This window comes from Sciurus vulgaris (assembly GCF_902686455.1).
Source record: "Sciurus vulgaris genome assembly, chromosome: 3".
Lineage (NCBI taxonomy): Eukaryota > Metazoa > Chordata > Mammalia > Rodentia > Sciuridae > Sciurus > Sciurus vulgaris.
Genome location: NC_136463.1, coordinates 39,798,918 through 39,822,352, shown reverse-complemented (window position 1 = coordinate 39,822,352; position 23,435 = coordinate 39,798,918). Strand labels below are relative to the sequence as shown.

Genomic DNA, 23,435 nt, shown 5'->3' with positions numbered 1-23,435 from the left:
AACATTTCAAGTGGAAAAAAATGACTATAAAATTATAGGTTTTCAACTAAGGGAAACCTGCATGCACACATAGACTAAATATCCATTAATGCACCTGCCATATTTTAATCTCTTGGACCCATTAACAAGTTAGCCAAAAGGAACCCAATAACAATTAAAAAGTATAATAGATTAATTCTAGAGTTTGGAACAAGAGGGGAATGAAGGGCCAGGAGGGAGAATGGGAATAGGAAAGACAGTAGAATGAATCAGATATAACTTTCCTATGTTCATATATAAATACGTGACTAATGTAACTCATGTCATGTACAACCACAAGAATGGGAAGTTATACTCCATGTGTGTATAATATGTCAAAATACATTCTACTGTCATGTATAACTAATAAGAACAAAAAAAAATCTATATAGAACAGTGGCATTCAAAGCCCAAACAATTAAAGAATTGATGCAAACAATCTCTACCTTTCAGATGAGACTATTTCATTATATATTCAGATCTGAGCTAGCACAGTAACCTAAGATGTTAATCACGCATAAAATCAAATACACAAAGAGTCAGGGGAAATATAATAAGCTATTTATTAAATAAATGAATTGGGTATTGTAAATCAATGCAACCCAAAATTATACTCATAAAGTGATGTTATGTTTATAAAAAAAAAAGAGTGGAAACAAGAACTTACTGAAGGACTTTTAAGGCAGTAAAACAGTTTATCTTACTACATTTATACCCTCTGATAAATGGGGAATTGATTTGGGTTCTAAAACCTATGCTCCATATTTGAATAATTGGAAGTTGCCCAGAAGGTCTAACAATGACAATAGATTCTATTTTATGAAAGTTGCAATAGCTTATAATTTAAAAGGTGAGGAATTAGGACTCTTAGAAAAAATATTTCCATTATATTCCTTTACCATGCAAATATTTCTTGTGTTCTTTATAACTTGACAAAATATCTTTGAGACCATTAAAACTGTAATACATAAGCTGCATTTATTTTGTAAAAATTAAGAATGACTATCCCATAGCAGTTGAAAGTCAGATGCACTGAATCCTGTCTTCTTTCAGGAGAGCTGGGTTTTCATTTCATCACCCTTTGAGAGAAGACATCCCAGCTCGCATAATTTCATCAACCAGGAGAATGTTGGTGGCAATCACTGTGCTAAGGGAAGAGATGCACATGAGTAAAGCCTCTACCCTGTGCTTATCCTTCCCCAGCAACTTGCAGCTATGAAGCACTTTTTCCTTCAATTATGTTAGTGTGAGATTTTACAAGGCAAAGCTAGTATAAATACAAATCATGCTTTCTATCACAGGTCAACTCCTTCGCTGATAAGGTGGAAGCTTGATTTATGTCCCAGCAAAACTGAGCTTATTGTTAAGCACACTGTTTGATTTTCCCCATAATGCCAGGTGGTACTCTTTCAGTAAAGTTTCCTCTTTCCTTTCCCCCTCACATACTGAGATTAACCTTTCCTATAGCTAATATTGCTACAATCAAAATTTAAAAGGGAATGTAAAATTATAGAAGCTAGTTTTAATAACTGGGTCACACCTTTTCATATGCTTCACAATTTTTCCATTGTAGGGTCACAAAAATAATAGAAAAAATTTTAATGTTATCAATTTTTACCCTTGATGATAGTTCTCTTTATGTTATTACCAACTTACCAAGAGTGAAGAAGTTGTTTTTTCACACAATAATTATCCCAAACTCCTGCATCTGCGGGAACCATTGGCTCCCCTGCAAAGTAAAAATATATATATTGCTGGAGACTGAACTCAGAGCCTTGCTCACATTTCAGTGTAGGAAAGTGGTAGGCATGTTCTCTACCACTCAGCTACAACCCCAGACCCAAATAAAACATTTTAATGCTACAATCTTGATGTTCTCAATCAGTGTTGATTGGTATAGTCTAATAATATGTAATACATCGCTAAGACTACTTTTGTCAAGAGTCATCAATGACCTCCATGTTGTTAAATCCAATGGTCAATTTCCACCCTTCATCCAGCAGCAGTTAACAGTTGATAACTCCCTCTTGTATTTTGTCTTCCAGGACACCACTCTCTCCTGCTTTTGTTTCTTTTGTCCTAGTGGTTCCTCTTCCCTGAGCTCTTAATGTTGGAGTACCCAAAGTTTCAGCCCATTACTCTTCTTTTTCTATACTTACCCCCTAGGTGACCTCATCCTATTTTCCAGATTTAAACTATATATACACCCTCATGACTCTCAAGTTTTTATCTCCAGCTCAGGTCTCTTTCTTGAGTTCCCAACCCATATACACAATTGACTATCATACTTGAAAGACTACAAACACTTCAAACTTGACTTTGCCAAAACTGAATGCTGATGTCCCTTCACCCACAATCTGCTCTATCCAAAGTCTTCTCCAAGGCAGCTGATGGCAATTCCAACCTGCTAGTTGTTCAGTTGACTCCTTCCAACAGAGTGGGGAGTAGCCAGAGTGAAACTTTTGAACATAATTAGACCATGTCATTCCTCTGCTCAAAATAGATCCCCACTTCATTACAAAAAAAAAAAAAAAATCCTTGGACTAGCCCACATGTCCCTGCATGATCTGACCGTCTATCACTTTGGTTCCCTCTTTCCTCCAACTCAAAAACATCAGATGCTGGCTTGTCCCTGGCAGTTCCCTCTCCCTATAATACTGACTCCCAGTGCCCCACATAGCCAACCTCCTTACTTCCTTTGACCTTTTCAGTAAACATCTTCTCAGTGAGGAAGGTCTGCTCTGTCCAACCTGTTCAAGTTGCAACCCCTTTCCTGCCCTCCTGTACTAGCATTCGTGATCATTCCTATACTGCTTTTACTTTTTTCATCAAATTTATTACTTTCTCAAATTTGAGAAGAACTTATTATCTATTAAGGTTATTATTTTCTGCCTGTCGTCTTCACTATAATGAAAGCTCTGAAGAGCAGGTATTTTTGTCCATTTTGCTCTGTGTGGATGCCAATGGGCAAATAATAAGCACTTAATAACTATTTCTTAAATGGACATTTTAAGAGGTCTAAAAGTAAACTAGAGGTATTCAAAATTTAAATAATAAAATCACCCAAACCCCCACCCCTTACTAAAAGATCTGGTTCAATGAAGAGCATCTTGTTTCTTTATTAAGCAGTTCATTTTTCTTCAGTTTCTTACCTGTATTCAAATCTATGCCAACCAGTTGCTTTGATTCTGAATGCTCAGCCTGAATTTTCACTAGTGTTTCCTGCAAGTCATAACCAGAATTCTGAGCCAGAACCTTTATGAATAAAAATTATAATAAGTACATGTATGGAATACCTTCACATATATATTTGAACATCAAATATAAAAGTAAGTCACTATTAGTCTTGGGAAAATACATCCATAAAACATAATCATCTCCTTTTGAAGAATTCCATTCTTTTTTGTTTTTATTTACTTATTTTTTAAGAATTCCATTCTTAAACTAAATAAAAATTTTGTCTATTAAGTAGTGTTTATATTTACTTATGCATTTCCCATATGCACATCACACTAAATTCTGAGGATACAAGGGCTCCCCACCCCTACATTAATTTCCTTCCTTAAAAGATTATTTTAACTGTGAAAGGAAGGAGAATAATATTCTTATTCCCTCTTGTCCCTGTAGCCACATGTTCTTCAGTTTCTCCTAGCCACTTGCTGAAGAAAATCAGCATATTTGCGGCACCTTTGTGCCCCTCATCTTCAGGAGGAGAGCCACAACCTGTGGTAACACGGAAAGAGACACCCACACTCCCAAACAGGCTCATGTCAAGGTGGTCCCCAACAAACAGCTAATGAAGGGTACCACCAATGTATACTAGGGTTACCCCTTTGTATCATCAATAAGATCATTACTTAATGACTTTGCTGCTTTGGGGAAAGAAAAAATAGGTATCTGATTCAAAAAGAACCCACAAATTATGAATAATTTTAATAACAATTATTTTAAGACTTTGCTAGTATTGTTAGTAAAGTTTTAATTTATATTAATAGCATATTTGAAATAGTTTGTTGTATTTCTAAGTGGTTCACAACCAATCTAAGGCAAAGAGAAAAGAAAAGTAGTTAAGTTCTCTGTCCTTTGTCACCCTACGGGGGGGGGGGGGGGGGGGGGAAATTCAGTTTCTCTCCTTTTCTAGGAATTAACATGATAATGACAAATGCAACTTAACAGTATTGAAGAATGCTAAACAGCCTAAAGTCCTCACTTTCCATAATTGGAAGTGATTACATTTGGAGGGTATCACCAACAAAATAAAAATCTACCATAAAATTTCACTAAATTTTAAATTCTAAAACTTCATTATGATTAGTTAATAATGAACCATTCCTGAAGGACCCGTTTGGAGCTGATTCATTTTCTGAAACTCAGAGAATACAAAGGAATCATCTGGCTAAATGATGCTTCTAAAAGGATCTGAGCTATTATTCCAAAAGTTTCCCTGCTTGAGTTGTAAAATATATAAAACTATGTGAAGAAATGCAAATCAATACTTGTCTTTATACTCTGCTAACTGTTAGATAGTCTGGGCAATTTGCAATTTAACATCTTTAGGTCTAAACCAGTTGTTATTTGGCCAGCAGAATGATCATACCTTGGGAATAATGAGTAAGGCGTCAGAAAAAGCTTGGACTCCGAGACGAGCTCTTCCCTTTACACTGTGCTTGTACTTAACAAGAGCTTCAGCTATCGCCACTTCAACTGCACCAGCCCCTGGAACCACACAACCTGTCCAAGGAAGAAAATGATTACCAGGACACGCCACACGGGAAGAGAGAGGGAGAGGAAAACGCAATCAGCTATGTGACCTCACTCTATTACCTTGCCTATCTCGAAAATATATTTAAGTATATACAGAAGTCAAATGAATTGCACAGCTCAGTAATTAGCTGTCCTACAAAGCATTCTGAAGTTAAATAATTAAGTAAGGTATAGATAAATGGTTATAAACAGCTAATTTCATTGTTTATCTTCTGGCAAATAAAGAGTAGGTATTTTTTTCACTTTCAACTTCACCTTATACTTCTATGACTACATGGAAAAGGTAGCTATTTATAATTTATACTAGTAGGTAACTATAATATCTGATATGAAATTTCTTAGGTCAAGATAATTTTGCCAGAAATTTTGGTTTGAAATTTTTGAGATTCAATGAAGTTTTTGTTTTTTGCATTAGAGCAGAACCCAAACTGCCATAGTCTCCAGAGGGAGTCCAAGGAAGTCCCAAAAGAGGAAGACCTCAGTTTCGAGTCATCCATATTCTTAACATTTGTCACAGAAAAAAATTGGCAGGATGAGTCAATAAGCAAGGCACAGGTAAGGATTTGTTTAAGGATAGAAAAGAAATTCACATTCAGAGGAAGTGTGGGCAATCTTCACCTCTCAGAGAAGATGCGTGATGTGGCTAGGTTAGACTCTCTGATTATGTACATAATTTTTGGGGCAGCAGCAGGGTGGCATCCTAAGCAGGCAAACCATTGTTAAGATTTTGTTGATTTGGAAAATGTTTAAAAACATTTTTGGAGGGGCTGTGATTGTGGCTCAGTGGTAGACTGCTTGCCTAGCATGTGTGAGGCACTGGGTTCGATCCTGGCACCACATAAAAAAAAAAATGAAAGTATAAAAAAAACATTTTTGGAGATCAAGTCTCATGGCAACCAAGTTTCATGGTGACCACTATACACTTGGAGGTCAGAATATTCTTTGGTCAAACATCCCAGCTATTTTATTAACTACTTGTGGGAACATTGTATAAGTTCCTCAGGTAGGTGGCATTTTTTTTTCTTTTTTTTTTTCTTTTTTTAAATTGTAAACAAATGGGGGCTGGGGAGATAGCTCAGTCAGTAGAGTGCTTGCCTTGTAAGCACAAGGCCCTGGGTTCGATCCCCAGCACCCAAAAAAAAAAAAAATTAAATTAAATTAAATAAATAAATAAATTGTAAACAAATGGGGTACAACTTGTTTCTCTGGTTGTACATGAAGTAGAATCACACATTTGTGAAATCATACATTTTCATAGGGCAATGATGTTTGATTCATTCTGTTATTTTTCCTTCTCCTCACCCCTCCAACCCCTCCTTTCCATCTATAAAGTATCTCCTTCCTCCATTCTTGCCTCCCTCCCACCCCCATTATGTATCATCATCCACTTATCAGCGAGATCATTCGTCCTTCAGTTTTTTGGGATTGGCTTATCTCACTTAGCATGATATTCTCCAACTTCATCCATTTGCCTCCAAATTCAATAATTTTATTCTTCTTTATGGCTGAGTAATATTCCATTGTATGTATATGTGTGTGTGTGTGTGTGTGTGTATCACAGTTTCTTTATCCATTCATCGGCTTCTAGGTTGGTTCCACAATCTGGCTATTGTGAACTGAGCAGCTGTGAACATTGATGTGGCTGTATCTCTGTAGTATGCTGATTTTAAGTCCTTTGGGTATAGGCCAAGGAGTGAGATAACTGGGTCAAATGGTGGTTCCATTCCAAGTTTTCTAAGGAATCTCCACACTGCTTTCCAGAGTGGCTGCACTAATTTGCAATCCCACCAGCAATGTATGAGTGTACCTTTTTCACATATCCTCACCAACACCTATTGTTGCTTGTATTCTTGATAATCGCCATTCTAATTGGGGTGAGATGGAATCTTAGGGTAGTTTTGACTTACATTTCTCTTATTACTAGAGATGTTGAACATTTTTTCATATATCTGTTGAATGTTTTTACATCTTCTTCTGTGAAGTGTTGGTTCATTTCCTTAGCCCATTTGTTGATTGGGTTATTTGTATTCTTGGTGTAAAGTTTTTTGAGTTCTTTATATATTCTGGAGATTAGTGCTCTATCTGAAGTATAAGTGGCAAAGCTTTTGTCCCACTCTGTAGGTTCTCTCTTCACATTGCTGATAGTCGCCTTTGCTGAGAGAAAGCTTTTTAGTTGGAATCTATCCCAGTTATTGATTCTTGCTTTTATTTCTTGTGCTATAGGAGTCCTGTTAAGGAAGTCTGATCCTAAGCCGACATGTTGAAGATTTGGACCTACTTTTTCTTCTATAAGGTGCAGGGTCTCTGGTCTGATTCCAAGGTCTTGATCCATTTTGAGTTGAGCTTTGTGCAGGGTGAAATAGGGGTTTAGTTTCATTTTGCTGCATATGGATTCCCAGTTTTCCCAGCACCATTTGTTGAACAGGCTGTCTTTTCTCCATTGTCATACCTTTGTCTAGTATGAGAAAACTGTACTTATTTGGGCGTGTCTTTGTGTCCTCTATTCTGTACCATTGATCTACCTCTTTATTTTGGTCCCAATACCATGCCGTTTTTGCTACTATTGCTTTGCACTATAGTTGAAGTTCTGGTATTGCAATACCCCCTGCTTCACTCTTCCTGCTAAGGACTGCTTTAGCTATTCTGGGTCTCTTATTCTTCCAGATGAGTTTCATGATTGCTTGCTCTATTTCTGTGAGGTATGTCATTGGAATTTTAATTGGAATTGCATTGAATCTGTATAGCACTTTTGGTAGTATGACCATTTTGACAATATTAATTCTGCCTATCCAAGAACATGGGAGATCTTTCCATCTTCTAAGGTTTTCTTTGATTACTTTCTTTAGTGTTCTGTAGTTCTCATTGTAGAGGTCTTTCACCTCTTTTGTTAGATTAAATCCCAAGTATATTTTTTTCAAAGCTATTGTAAATGGGGTAGTTTTCCTAAATTCTCTTTCTGAAGATTCATCACTTATGAATAAAAATGCATTAGATTTATGAGCATTGATCTTATATCCTGCTACTTTACTGAATTCATTTATGAGTTCTAGAAGTTTTCTGGTGGAATTTCCTGATTCCTCTAAATATAGAATCATGTAATCAGCAAATAGGGATAGTTTGAGTTCTTCTTTTCCTATTCATGTCCCTTTAATTTCTTTGGTCTGTCTAATTGCTCTGGCTAGAGTTGCAAGGACAATATTGAATAGAAGTGGTGAAAGAAGGCATCCCTGCCTTGTTCCAGTTTTTAGGAAGAATGCTTTCAGTTTTTCACCATTTAGAATGATATTGGCCATGGATTTAGCATAGATAGCTTTTACAATGTTGAGGAATGTTCCTACTATCCCTATTTTTTCCAGTGTTTTGAGCATGAAGGGGTGCTGTATTTTATTAAATGTTTTTTCTGCATCTATCGAAATAATCATGTGATTCTTAACCTTAAGTCTGTTGATATGGTGAATTACATTTATTGATTTCCGAATGTTGAACCATCCTTGCATCCCTGGGATAAAACCCACTTGATCGTGGTGCACTATCTTTTTAATATATTTTTGTATGCAATTTGCTAAAATTTTGTTTAGAATTTTTGCATCAATGTTCATTAAGGATATTGGTCTGAAATTTTCTTTCCTTGATGTGTCTGTCTGATTTAGGTATCAGGGTGATATTGGTTTCATACAATGAGTTTGGAAGGGTTCCCTCCTCTTCTATTTCATGGAATACTTTGAGGAGTACTGGAATGAGCTCCTCTTTAAAGGTTTTGTAGAACTCAGCCAAGAATCCATCTGGTCCCGGACTTTTCTTTTTGGTAGGCTTTTGATGACTTCTTCTGTTTCTTTACTTGAAATTGACCTATTTAAATTATGTACATCCTCCTGATTCAGTTTGGGTGAATCATATGTCTACAGAAATCTGTTGATGTCTTCGAGATTTTCTATTTTGTTGGAGTATAGATTTTCAAAATAGCTTCTAATTATGTTTTGTATTTCTATCATGTCTGTCGTGATATTTCCTTGTTCATTCCGAATTTTAGTAATTTGAGTTTTTTCTCTCCTTCTCTTTGCTAGTGTGGCTAAGGGTTTATCAATTTTATTTTTTCAAAGAACCAACTTCTTGTCAATTTTTTCGATTGTTTCTTTTATTTCAATTTCATTGATTTCAGCTCTGATTTTAACTATTTCCTGTCTTCTACTACTTTTGTGTTGATCTGTTCTTCTTTTTCTAGGGCTTTGAGCTGTAGTGTTAGGTCGTTTATTTGTTGATTTTTCTTCTTTTATTGAATGCACTCCATGAAATAAATTTTCCTCTAAGTACTGCTTTCATAGTGTCCCAGACATTTTGATATGTTGTATCTTTGTTCTCATTTACCTCTAAGAATTTTTTATTTCCCCCCTGATGTCTTCTGTTATCCATTCATCATTCAACAGCATATTATTTAATCTCCACATGTTGGAGTAGTTTCTGTTTTTTTATTCTGTGATTTATTTCTAATTTCAATCCATTATGATCTGATAGAATACAAGGTAGTATCTCTATCTTCTTGTATTTGTTAACAGTAGCTTTGTGGCATAATATATGGTCTATTTTGGAGAAGGATCATGTGCTGCTGAGAAGAAAGTTTGTTGGATGGAATATTCTATATATGTCCATTAAGTCTAAATTATTGCTTGTATTATTGAGATCTATGGCTTTTTTGTTCAATTTTTGTTTGGAAGATCTGCCCAGTGATGAGAGAGGTGTGTTAAAGTCACCTAGTATTATTGTATTGTGGTCTATTTGATTCCTGGAATTCAGAAAGGTTTGTTTAACATACATGGATGAGGCACTGTTTGGGGCATAGATATTTATGATTGTTATGTCTTGCTGATTTGTGCTTCCCTTAAGCAGTATGAAATGTCCTTCTTTATCCCTTCTGACTAACTTTGGCTTGAAGTCAACATTGTCTTATATGAGGATGGATACTCTGGCTTTTTTGCTGAGTCCATGTGCATGATATGTTTTTCCCATCCTTTCACGTTTAGTCTGTAGGTATGTAGGTATTTCTTTCTATAAGATGAGCCTCTCACAGACAGCATACTGTTGGATCTTTCTTTTTAATTCAATCTGCCAGTCTATGCCTTTTGATTGATGTGTTCAGGCCATTAATATACAGGGTTATTATTGAGATATGTTTTGTATTCCCAGTTACTTGGCTTATTTTTGGTTTTTAACATGACTTGGTTTCTCCTTTATTTGGCTGTTCCTTTAGGGTAGTCTCTCCCTTTGCTGATTTATATCATTGTTTTTCATCTCTTCCTCATGGAATATTTTGCTGAGAATGTTCTGTAGTGCCAGCTTTCTTTTTGTAAATTCTTTTAGCTTTTGTTTATCATGGAAGGATTTTATTTCATTGTCAAATCTGAAGGTAAGTTTTGCAGGGTATAAGATTCTTGGTTAGCATCCATTTTCTTTCAGAGCTTGAAAAATGTTGTTTCAGGCCATTCTAGCTTTTAGGGTCTGGGTTGAAAAATCTGCTGATATCCATATTGGTTTCCCCCAAATATAATTTGATTTTTTTCTCTCACAGCCTTTAAAATTCTGTCTTTATTTTGTATGTTAGGTATTTTCATTACAATGTGCCTTGGTGTGGGTCTGTTGTAATTTTGTATATTTGGAGTCCTATGAGCCTCTTGTACTTGATTTTCCATTTCATTCTTCAGATTTGGGAAATTTTCTGATATTATTTCACTGAATAGATTGTTCATTCCTTTGGTTTGTTTCTCTGTGCCTTCCTCAATCCCAATAATTCTTAATTTTGGCCTTTTCATGATATCCCATTATTCTTGTAGATTCTGTTCATGATTTCTTACCATTTCTCTGTTTGTTCAACTTTGTTTTCAAGATTCAATATTTTGTCTTCAATGTCTGAGGTTCTGTCTTCCAGGTGTTCTATCCTATTGATTATGCTTTCTATGGAATTTTTAATTTGGTTTATTGTTTTCTTCACTTCAAGGATTTGTTTTTTTTTCAGAATCTGTATCTCTATTGAAATGATCTTTTGCTTCCTGCATTTGCTCTTTTAACTGCTGATTGGTGTGATCATTCAAAGCCTGCATTTGCTCTCTCATCTCATTCTTTGCTTGTCTGATGATTTTAATTATGTATATTCTGAACTCCCTTTCTGACATTTCTTCCATCATGCTGTTGTTGGATTTTATTGATGTAGCATCTAGGTTTCTTTGGGATATTTTCTTCCCTTGTTTTCTCATATTGCTCAGATATCTTCCCCTCTAGTAGTGAAACTCTGAGATATTGCAGATTTCCCCCTATTGACTCATAGTGCCCCTGTAGATTTCCAATAACTCACCTCCTAGCCTTCAGTAGCCTGAAGTCTTGGAGGAACTTGATAATGCAATGATCCACAAAGGAAGCTGTCCCTCTAGGGTTGGTGGCCTCCAGGTACGGTATATTCCCTGCTAGTGGGCAGAGGCGCCTCCACATGCTGACCTACAGTCAGCCAAAGGGGAACTAGACTGCGGACTGGGGCATGGCTGGTCTGGGCCTGGGTCTCTATTTCTCTCACCTAGGTGGGAAAGCCTCACCCAGCAGGGAAGATTTGCCCGGTGGGGAAGTCTCACTGGAAAGGTCTCCTCCAAGAAGTTCCCTGTGGTCTGGTATCAGTGCCCAGGCCCAGTGAACCTCACCCTGTGGGGTAGTCTCTTGCTGGGCAGCTGTCCTCTGCAATGTTCCCAGCTGTCCAGGTTCACCGCTCCGGCAGGAAAGTCCCTCGCTTGGCAGCTCTCTTCTGAGAAGTTCCATGTGGCCTGGAACTACCACCCAGGCTGGGGAGCCTCGCCCTGTGGGGCAGTCTCTCACTGGGCAGCCCTCCTCTGCAATGTTCCCAGCTATCCAGGTTCAATGCTCCGCTGGGGGATTCTCGCTGGGAAACTCTCCTCCATGAAGTTCCCTGCATTCCAGGACTACTGCACCGGCCCAGGAGCCTTGCCCAGCGAAGAAGACTCACCCAGAGGCTCTGAATTGGTCCTGAGACTCTCAATACCTCTTCTTCTTGAATCTTGAGTCCTGGAGCAACATGGAATGCAGTCACCCTCTAGTTCGCCATCTTGAAACCTCCAATAGTGAAGATTCTGTATGTGATTTAGGATTCAGTTGAACTTGTGATTATCTCCAACTGTGAATTGAGTTATCCATGAGAGGAATGTAGCCAGATTAAACAGAATTTGTACAATCAGGCATGATTCTCTGAAAACTGAGACCTTCATTTATCACCTTTTACTCAATACTGAAATGTTCAGTCAATGTGTTTCATACAAATTCAGGGTCAGGCAGCAGCATTCTACCCTTCTTGGTGAGTCTGTTGGTGGGTGGCATTTTAATTGATAATATGTTTAATCTTTTAGAAGATACATTCAATGTTGTTTATCTTTAATCAAAGCAGCAAGTTTGACATAACTTTTCTCCATAATAAGGTCCCCATTACTGAGGGTTTCTCCCATTGGTCTGTTTTAGTTTACCTATCTCACTACCTGAGAAAAATATTTGGTAGTCTTATTATTCTAAGGCAAGAAGTTTGCTTAAACATATCAATTTTCGGGATTCAAGATGGCGGACTAGAGGGTGGCTGCGTTTCGTGTTGCTCCAGGACTCAGGACTCAAGAAGAGGAGATATAGAGAGCCTTGGGACCAACTCAAACCAGCCGGGCGAGAATCTCCCACTGGGCAGACGTCCCGGACGGGGCAGGAGCCCTGGACGGGGCGGTAGCCCCAAAAGCAGGGATCTTTGCAAAGTAGAACGGCCGCGAGGCGCCCCTCCCCCTGCCGGAGCAGTGATCACAGACAGCTGGGAGCATTGAAGAGGGGGCTGCCCAGAGGAGAAGGAGAAATACGGGTTCGGCACGTCGCTTGGAATTGGATCAGCTGCGCCAGGGCTCCGGGCGGCTATCCGGAGGAGCAGCGTGGGTTCAGGACTCAAGAAAAGGAGATATTGAGAGACTTGGGACCAACTCAAAGAAGCCGGGTGAGTGTTTCCCACTGGGCAGGCGGACGAGGCGGTAGCCCCCGGACAGGGCGGTAACCCCGAAAGCAGGGATCGTTGCAAAGTAGAACTGCCGGCGAGGCGCCCCTCCCCCCGCCGGAGCAGTGACCGCAGACAGCTGGGAGCATTGAAGAGGTGGCTGTTCACCACAGCGCTTAGACTCGGCGCAACCCACCCGCGCTCTGGGAGGCTGCCCAAAGGAGAAGGTGCTTGGTGAGCTGTTTGGACTGAACGTGACCACCCCTGAACACAGGGGGCTGCCCAGAGGAGAAGGAGAAATACGGGCTCGGCACGTCGCTTGGAATTGGAACAGCTGCGCCAGGGCTCTGGGCGGCTATCCGGTGGAACAGCGTGGTGAGTGGTTTGGTCCCAGAGCATCCGCTCCTGAACATAGGGGGTTGTCTGGAGAAGGAGGAGGAGCGCGGCGGGGTGCTTGGGCTCGAAGTGACTGCACCAGGGCTACGGGAGGTAGTTGGGACAAGAAGGTGCACAGTGAGTTCTTGGGACTCGTGACGCACCAGATCTCTGGGTAACTGCCTGGTGGAGAAAGTGGTGCGTGGTGGGTCACTTGGTCTTAGAGCGACGGCACGGAACAACAGGTGGCTGCCGGAGGAAAAGGCGTGTGGCGGGTCACTGGGACTCGGAGCGATTGTAAGGGGCTCCAGGTGGCTGCTCAGAGGAGGGGCCGCATAGCCAGGTGAAAAGTGCAGAGCAGGGTCCTAGTCGGCTTCTTGGTGGAAGGACCCCACAGACAAACTGAGGGGCGGAGCGAAGGCTCCAGGACTGCAGGCAGCTTCTCTGAGGAGAGGCAGCCGAAGGAGATTCGTTTGCGAAGGGTGAGGCTTCCAGGCCCAGGAGGTAGGTCCGGGTCCCTGGGATCATTGCAGAAGAAGGCTGCCCAGCCCAGGCGGTAGTTGTGAATTGAACGGAACCTCTGGGAGGAAAACCGACCAGCGAGACCTCCCCACCAGGTGACTCCTCCCTGTTGGGTGAGGTTCTCCCAAAAGGACCGTAAAATCAGAGACACAGGCCCAAACTGGTCTTGCATCAGCCCACAACCTACTTCCCTTCTGGATGACCATTCATCAGCAAGTGAAGGTACCTCTGCCCACTAGCAGGGAATATACCCCACCAGAAGGCCACCACCCCTAGGGAGTCAGCTCCCTTGTGGAGCACTGCATTATCAACTTCCTCCAAGATTTCAGGCTACTGAAGACTAAGAGGGGATATAATAGAAATCTTCAGGGATATTATAAGACAATAGAGGAAATCTGCAATATCACAGTGGTCAACTGATACCTGAACAATATGAGAAAACAAGGAAAGAAAATGCTGCAAACAAATCTAGATGTTACATCAATGAAACCCAACGACAGCATGGCAGAAGAAATGACAGAAAGGGAGTTCAGAATGTACATAATTAAAATGCTCAGGGAAGCAAATGACGAGATGCAAGAGCAAATGCAGGCACTGAATGATCGCACCAATCGACAGTTAAAAGAGCAAATACAGGAAGCAAAAGATCACTTCAATAAAGAGTTAGAGATATTGAAAAAAAACCAAACAGAAATCCTTGAAATGAAGGAAACAATAAACCAAATTAAGAACTCCATAGAAAGCATAACCAATAGAATAGAACACCTGGAAGACAGAACATCAGACATTGAAGATAAAATATTTAACCTTGAAAACAAAGTTGAACAAACAGAGAAGATGGTAAGAAATCATGAACAGAATCTCCAAGAACTATGGGATATCATGAAGAGACCAAATTTGAGAATTATTGGAATTGAGGAAGGCTTAGAGAAACAGACCAAAGGAATGAACAATCTATTCAATGAAATACTATCAGAAAATTTCCCAAATCTGAAGAATGAAATGGAAGATCAAGTACAAGAGGCTTATAGGACTCCAAATATACAAAATTACAACAGACCCACACCAAGGCACATTATAATGAAAATGCCCAACATACAAAATAAAGACAGAATTTTAAAGGCCGCAAGAGAGAGGAATCAAATTACATTCAGGGGGAAACCAATACGGATATCAGCAGATTTTTCAATCCAGACCCTAAAAGCTAGAAGGGCCTGGAACAACATTTTTCAAGCCCTGAAAGAAAATGGATGCCAACCAAGAATCTTATACCCAGCAAAACTTACCTTCAAATTTGATGATGAAATAAAATCCTTCCATGATAAACAAAAGCTAAAAGAATTTACAAAAAGAAAGCCAGCATTACAGAACATTCTCAGCAAAATATTCCATGAGGAAGAGATGAAAAACAAAGAAACAAATCAGCAATGGGAGGAACCATCCTAAAGGAATTGTCAAATAAAGGAAGAACCAAGTCGTCTCAAAATAAATAAATAAATAAATAAATAAATAAATAAATAAATAAATAAATAAAATGAACCAAATGACCGGGAATACTAATCATATCTCAATAATAACCCTGAATATTAATGGCCTGAACTCATCAATCAAAAGACATAGACTGGCAGATTGGATCAAAAAGAAAGATTTAACAATATGTTGCCTGCAAGAGACTCACCTCGTAGAAAGAGATACACATAGACTAAAGGTGAAAGGATGGGGGAAAACATATCATGCACATGGACTCAGCAAAAAAGCTGGGGTATCCATCCTCATTACAGATAAGGTGGACTTCAAGTCAAAACTAGTCAAAAGGGATAAAGAAGGACATTACATACTGCTTAAGGGAACCATAAATCAGCAAGACATAACAATCATAAACATCTATGCCCCAAACAGTGGCTCATCCATGTATGTCAAACAAATCCTTCTCAATTTCAGAAACCAAATAGACCATAACACAATAATACTAGGTGATTTTAACACGCCTCTCTCACCACTGGACAGATCTTCCAAACAAAAATTGAACAAAGAAACCATAGATCTCAATAACACAATCAATAATTTAGACTTAACGGACATGTATAGAATATACCATCCAACCAAGAGCGAATACACTTTCTTCTCAGCAGCACATGGATCCTTCTCTAAAATAGACCATATATTATGCCACAAAGCTAATGTAAGCAAATACAAGAAGATAGAGACACTACCTTGTATTCTATCAGATCATAATGGTTTGAAGTTAGAAATAAATGAAAGAGTAAAAAACAGAAGCTACTCCAACACCTGGAGATTAAACAATATGCTATTACATGATGAATGGATAACAGAAGATATTAGGAAGGAAATTAAAAAATTCCTAGAGGTAAATGAGAACAAAGAAACATCATATCAAAATCTTTGGGACACTATGAAAGCAGTACTTAGAGGAAAATTTATTTCATGGAGCGCATTCAATAAAAGAAGTAAAAATCAACAAATAAACAACCTAACACTTCAGCTCAAAGCCCTAGAAAAAGAAGAACAGACCAACACCAAAAGTAGTAGAAGACAGGAAATAGTTAAACTCAGAGCTGAAATCAACGAAATTGAAACAAAAGAAACTATACAAAAAATTGACAAAATAAATAGTTGGTTCTTTGAAAAAATAAACAAAATTGATAAACCCTTAGCCACTCTAACAAAGAGAAGACGAGAGAAAACCCAAATCACCAAAATTCGGAATGAACAAGGAAATATCACAACAGACACGATTGAAATACAAAACATAATTAGAAGCTATTTTGAAAATCTATATTCTAACCAAATAGAAAATTTCGAAGACATCAACAGGTTTCTAGAGACATATGAATTGCCTAAATTGAGCGAGGAGGACATACAAAATTTAAATAGATCAATTTCAAGTAATGAAGTAGAAGAGGTCATCAAAAGCCTACCAACAAAGAAAAGTCCAGGACCAGACGGGTTCTCAGCTGAGTTCTACAAAATCTTTAAAGAAGAGCTCATTCCAATACTTCTCAAAGTATTCCATGAAATAGAAGAGGAGGGTACCCTCCCAAACTCATTCTATGAAACCAATATTACCTTGATACCCAAGCCAGACAGAGATAAATCGAGGAAAGAAAATTTCAGACCAATATCATTAATGAACATTGACACAAAAATTCTCAATAAAATTTTAGCAAATCGCATACAAAAATATATTAAAAAGATAGTGCACCACGATCAAGTGGGTTTTATCCCAGGGATGCAAGGTTGGTTCAACATCCGGAAATCAATAAATGTAATTCACCATATCAATAGACTTAAAGTCAAGAACCACATGATTATTTCAATAGATGCAGAAAAAGCATTTGATAAAATACAACACCCCTTCATGCTCAAAACACTAGAAAAAATAGGGATAGTGGGAACATTCCTTAACATTGTAAAGGCCATCTATGCTAAGCCCATGGCTAATATCATTCTAAACGGTGAAAAACTGAAAGCATTCCCCCTAAAAACTGGAACAAGACAGGGATGCCCTCTTTCACCACTCCTATTCAATATCGTTCTTGAGACTCTAGCCAGAGCAATTAGACAGACCAAGGAAATTAAAGGAATACGAATAGGAAAAGAAGAACTCAAACTATCCCTATCTGCGGATGATATGATTATATACTTAGAGGAACCAGGAAATTCCACCAGAAAACTGTTAGAACTCATAAGTGAATTCAGTAAAGTGGCAGGTTACAAGATCAATGCTCATAAATCCAATGCATTTTTATACATAAGTGAGGAATCCTCAGAAAGAGAAATTATGAAAACCACCCCATTCACCATAGCATCGAAAAAAATAAAATACTTGGGAATCAATCTCACAAAAGAAGTAAAAGACCTCTACAATGAGAACTACAGAACACTGAAGAAAGAAATCGAAGAAAACCTTAGAAGATGGAAAGATCTCCCATGTTCTTGGATAGGCCGAATTAATATTGTCAAAATGGCCATACTTCCAAAAGTGCTATACAGATTCAATGCAATCCCAATTAAAATTCCAATGACGTACCTTACAGAAATAGAGCAAGCAATCATGAAATTCATCTGGAAGAATAAGAAACCCAGAATAGCTAAAGCAATCCTTCGCAGGAAAAATGAAGCAGGGGGTATCGCAATACCCGAACTTCAACTTTATTACAAAGCAATAGTAACAAAGACGGCATGGTACTGGTACCAAAATAGACAGGTAGATCAATGGTACAGAATAGAGGACACGGACACAAACCCAAATAAATACAACTTTCTAATACTAGACAAAGGTGCCAAAAATATGCAATGGAGAAAAGATAGCCTCTTCAACAAATGGTGCTGGGAGAATTGGAAATCCATATGCAACAGAATGAAACTAAACCCATATCTCTCACCCTGCACAAAACTCAACTCAAAATGGATTAAGGACCTTGAAATCAGACCAGAGACTCTGCAGATTATAGAAGAAAAAGTAGGTCCCGATCTTCAACATGTCGGGCTAGGACCAGACTTCCTCAATAGGACTCCCATAGCACAAGAAATAAAAGCAAGAATCAATAACTGGGATAGATTCAAACTAAAAAGCTTTCTCTCAGCAAAGGAAACTATCAGTAATGTGAAGAAAGAACCTACAGAGTGGGAGAATATCTTTGCCAATCATACTTCAGATAGAGCACTAATCTCCAGAATCTATAAAGAACTCAAAAAACTCTACATCAAGAATACAAATAATCCAATCGACAAATGGGCTAAGGAAATGAACAGACACTTCACAGAAGAAGATGTACAAGCAATCAATAAACATATGAAAAAATGTTCAACATCTCTAGTAATAAGAGAAATGCAAATCAAAACCACCCTAAGATTCCATCTCACCCCAATTAGAATGGCGATTATCAAAAATACAAGCAACAGGTGTTGGCGAGGATGTGGGGAGAAAGGTACACTCATACATTGCTGGTGGGGCTGCAAATTAGTGCAGCCACTCTGGAAAGCAGTGTGGAGATTCCTTAGAAAACTTGGAATGGACCCTCCATTTGACCCAGCTATCCCACTCCTTGGCCTATACCCAAAGGATCTAAAATCAGCATACTACAGAGATACAGCCACATCAATGTTCATAGCTGCTCAATTCACAATAGCCAGACTATGGAACCAACCTAGATGCCCTTCAATTGACGAGTGGATAAAGAAACTGTGGTATATATACACAATGGAATATTACTCAGCCATAAAGAATGACAAAATTATGGCATTTGCAGGCAAATGGATGAAATTGGAGAATATCATGCTAAGTGAGATAAGCCAATCTCAAAAAGACAAGGGACGAATGATATCGCTAATAAGTGGAGGATGACACATAATGGGGGGGAGGGAAGGGTTAGTGTTAGGGTTAGAGTTAGGGTTAGGGAGGGGGGCAAGTATGGAGGAAGAAAGTACTGTATAGAGGGTAAAGAGGGATGGGAGGGGGTGGGGGGAAGGGGAAAAAATAACAGAATGAATCAAACAACATTATTGTATGTGGATTTATGATTACACAAATGGTATGCCTTTGCGCCATGTACAAAGAGAGAGACAACATGTATCCCATTCGTTTACAATAAAATAAAAAAAAAATAAAAAAAAAACATATCAATTTTCACACCAGCTTATTATTCTTACATCTTCTTGTATAGTTTTATAAGACTTATGACTTAGTAGAATCACAAACTTGCTTTGGAATCATCTCTCTTTAAACAAAAAATACAAACACAATTGCTTCTTTTATTTTGTGTCATTTAAAAAATTACTATGCCCTTTTCCCACTTCATTTCACAATAAAACCACTGAAAGTATTATTCACTCACGAGGTGATTATATCCTTACATCCTGCTCACACTTTTTAAAAAACTCCTTGATAAATACAAAATACACTCACAAAAAATATTTATAGCATAAAGTATAAAGAATAAGTGTACAAATACACAAATGAACCCATGTACCTAACTACCTAGCTTAAGAGATTACTAGTACCTTTGAAAATGTCCCAGATCCCATTCCCCTGTGAAAACACAGCATATCAAAAATTGTGGGATGCTAGTCAAACAGTAAAGAGACATCTGTACCACTAAATACGTACATTAGAAAAGAAGAAAGTCAGTCCCAGCTACTCAGGAAACAGGCAGGAGGATCACTAAATTCAAGGTCAGTCTGGGCAACTGAGTGAGACCCTGTCTCAAAATTTTCAAAATGGTAGGACTGGGAGTGTAGCTTAGTGGTGGAAAACTATCATAGCATGGGTGGTAATATCCTGGGTTCAATCCCCAGTACTGTGGGAAAAAAAAGAAAGAAAGAAAAGAAAGCTCTTAAAACTGATGAGCTAAGCTTACACCTTAAGAAATAAGAAAGAGAAGAGCAAATGAAACCTAAAGTAAGCAGAAGAAAGGAAACAATAAGATCAGAATGGAAATTAATGAAATTAAAATGATAAATGTGAAAAGTGACAATACATATTACACCAATACTAAGATTAATGATAAAGGAATATTGTGAAAATTGCAATAGCTTATAAAATAAAAGCTGAGGAATTAGGACTCTTAGAAAAAATATTTCCATTATATTCCTTTACCATGCAAATATTTCTTGTGTTCTTTATAACTTGATGAAATATCTTTGAGACCATTAAAACCATAATACATAAGCTGCATTTATTTTGTAAAAATTAAGAATGACTATCCCATAGCAATGAAAGTCATATGCACTGAATTGTGTACCAATAAAATTTAAAACTTGGAAGTTGGTAGACTTTCTGCAAAAGGCAAGTTAATAAATATTTTAGGCTATATAGACTATATCACTTCTTTTTCAACTCTTTAACTCTACTACTATGTTTTAGTTACCTTTTTCACTGCTGTGACTAAAGGACCCAACAAACACAATTAGAGGAGGAACAGTCTATTTGAGGGCTCACAGTTTCAGAAAGTTTAATCCATAGAAGGCTGGCTCCATTCCTCAGAGCTTGAGGTGAGGCTGAACATCATGGTGGGAGAGGATGGCAGAGGGAAGCAGCTCACATCAAGGTGATGAGGAAGCAGAGAGAGACAGATTCCAGTCTCCAGATTCAAAATATATACACCCCACAGCCATGCCCAAATTCTCAGCTCCTCCAGCCACACCCTACCCATCAGAGATTAATTCACTGATTGGGTTAAAGATTCTTAAAACCCAATCATTTCTCCTTTGAACTGTCAGGGACGCTCGCCCGCGGAGGCGGGCACGCCCTGGCCTGATCTTCAAGATGGCGCCTGGCGTGGTGACAGGAAAAGCTTGAAGCTGTTAACAAGTTTCAGGAAGTATTCCTGATTGGCTGATGTACCTTGTGCTTGGCTTGTGTACAGTACATGTTTTAGGCGTTTACTTGATATGTCCATGCATTCGCCGGAGGGACAACTTTCTGATTGGTCCCTGTATTCCTTATAACCTGGAGTAGTTCCGCATAAAAGAGCCTTTTGTACACATTAAAGAGAAGAAGCTTCACTGCACCAAAAAAGGCGTATGTGTTATCATTTCCTCCGTGGGCGGTGGGAAGTGATATTGAACCTTCCTACATTGTCTCATGTGAGCTTTAGGGGGACACCTCATATCCAAACCATAACATACTGTAACACAAAATAATCACAGAAAAGACCTGAGCAAATGTGATGTTCCAATAAAACTTTCTTTACCAAAAACAGACAGCAAGTCAGATTTAGTTGATGGGAAGTAGTTGGATGGTCCCCAACCTAGAGAAAGTGGACAAATTCTTGAAAGACAGACTACTGAAGCCAATAAAAAAAAGAGGTAACTGTAATATCCTTGTATCTATTAAAAATGAGATTGAATTTGTAGTTAAAAGCCTTCCCATAAAGAAAATCCCAGTTTCAGATGGTTTTACTGACAGATTCTACCAAACATTTAAGGAAGAAGTAATTCCAATTCTACACAATGCAACATTTTAAAACCCTTGAACAGGAATAAAGATTTTCCAACTCATTCTATAAAGAAAACACTATCCTAACATCAAAAAGATAAAGGTATTACAAGAAAAATATATACAGACCTATATCCCTTATAAATTTAGATGTAAAAATTCATAAGAGAATTTTGATCTTTCAAGTCCAATAATATATAAAAAGGCTAATACATTTAGCAGTGTTATTCACAAAACCCAAAAGGTAGTTGTAGCACAAGTTTCCACCAACAGATGAATAGATGAATAAAATGTGGTATGTACAAACAATAGTATTCAGTCTTAGAAAGGAAGTTAAAGCTTATCCTACAACGTGGATGAACCTTGATGCCATTATGCTGCTAAGTGAAAGAAGCCAGACACAAAAGGACGAATACCGTGTTATTTCACTCACATGAGGTATATGGTGTAGTAAAATTCATAGGCAGAAAGTAGAATGGAGGTGGCAAGGGATGTAGCTCAGTGGTAGAGCACTTGCATAGCATGCCTAATACCCTAGGTTCAATCACCTAAATTGCAAATGAATAAATCAATTAAATTTCCTTTTATAAAAAAATATGGAATGGTGGTTGCAAGGAGATGGGAGTAGGAATGGGGAGTTATTGTTTAAAGGTACAGTTTCACTTTACAAGATGAAAAATGTGTGGATAGATGATGTAATGGTTGCACAACAGTGTTGACTGCATTTATTGCTACTGAACTATACACTCAAAAATTGTCAAGCCATAAATTTTATGTTATATATATTTCATCACAATTTAAAAATAATTTTTAAGTGTAATATATTTTTTTAAAAAGTATCATGCATCATATCTAAGTAGTTTATCCCAAGAATGTAAACTTGATTGAACAGTTGAATCAGTATAATTTACCATTTTAAAAAACTAGAGAGAAAAATAATATGATCATCTCAATAGATGCAGAAAAACCACATGACAAAATCCAATATCTATTCTTGATTGAAAAAAACAAAACAAAACTCTCATTTGCTGGGCATAGTGGCACATGCCTGTAATCCCAGCTACTCGGGAGACTGAGGGAGGGAGAATTACAAGTTCAAGGCCAGCCATGGCAATTTTGTGAGGTCTTGTCTGAAATTTTTAAAACACAAACAAAAAAATCAACTAAGGGCTTGGAATATAGCTCAATGACAGAGACTGACATGCACAGGCTCCCAGGTTCTAGGTTCAAACCCCTAGTACTACAAAAACTAATAATAATAATAAGATTTTTTTTTTTTACAACTTTAAGCTTTTATTTTTTTAAATTTTAATTCATTTTTATTGTAAACAAATGGAATACATGTTGTTTCTCTGTACATGAAGTAGAGGCATACCATTTGTGTAATCATACATTTATCTAGGATAATAGTTTTTGATTCATTCCATTATTTTTTCCTTCCCCCCACCCCTCCCACCTCTCTTTTCCCTCTATACAGTCCCTCCTTCCTACATTCTTGCCCCCCTCCCACTTATCAGTGAGATCATTGGTCTTTTGGATTTTTGAGATTGGCTTATCTCACTTAGCATGATATTCTCCAACTGCATCCATGTGCCTGCAAATGCCATAATTTTATTATTCTTTATGGCGGAGTAATATTCCATGGCACATATATACCACAGTTACTTTATCCATTCATCAATTGAGGGGCATCTAGGTTGGTTCCACAATCTGGCTATTGTGAATCGAGCAGCTATGAACATTGTTGTGGCTATATCTCTGTAGTATGCTGATTTTAAGTCCTTT

General features: G+C 38.0%; 1 protein-coding gene across 6 annotated transcripts in view; it reads right to left on the bottom strand.

The window, feature by feature from the left end:
• Positions 1-556: 556 nt before the first annotated feature.
• Positions 557-23,435, bottom strand: part of CCT6B (chaperonin containing TCP1 subunit 6B) — a 67,694-nt gene continuing 44,815 nt past the window's right edge. For 5 of the 6 annotated variants that reach the window (XM_079135428.1, XM_079135424.1, XM_079135427.1 and 2 more), the window contains 4 exons: positions 4,616-4,749; positions 3,171-3,273; positions 1,675-1,747; positions 557-1,165 (listed from right to left, as the gene is read on the bottom strand). In XM_079135428.1, the coding sequence (XP_078991554.1) occupies positions 1,093-1,165; positions 1,675-1,747; positions 3,171-3,273; positions 4,616-4,749 (383 nt within the window). In that variant the 3' untranslated portion in view covers positions 557-1,092. The remainder of the gene's footprint in view (positions 1,166-1,674; positions 1,748-3,170; positions 3,274-4,615; positions 4,750-23,435) is intronic. The other variant, XM_079135425.1, reaches the window with a different exon arrangement.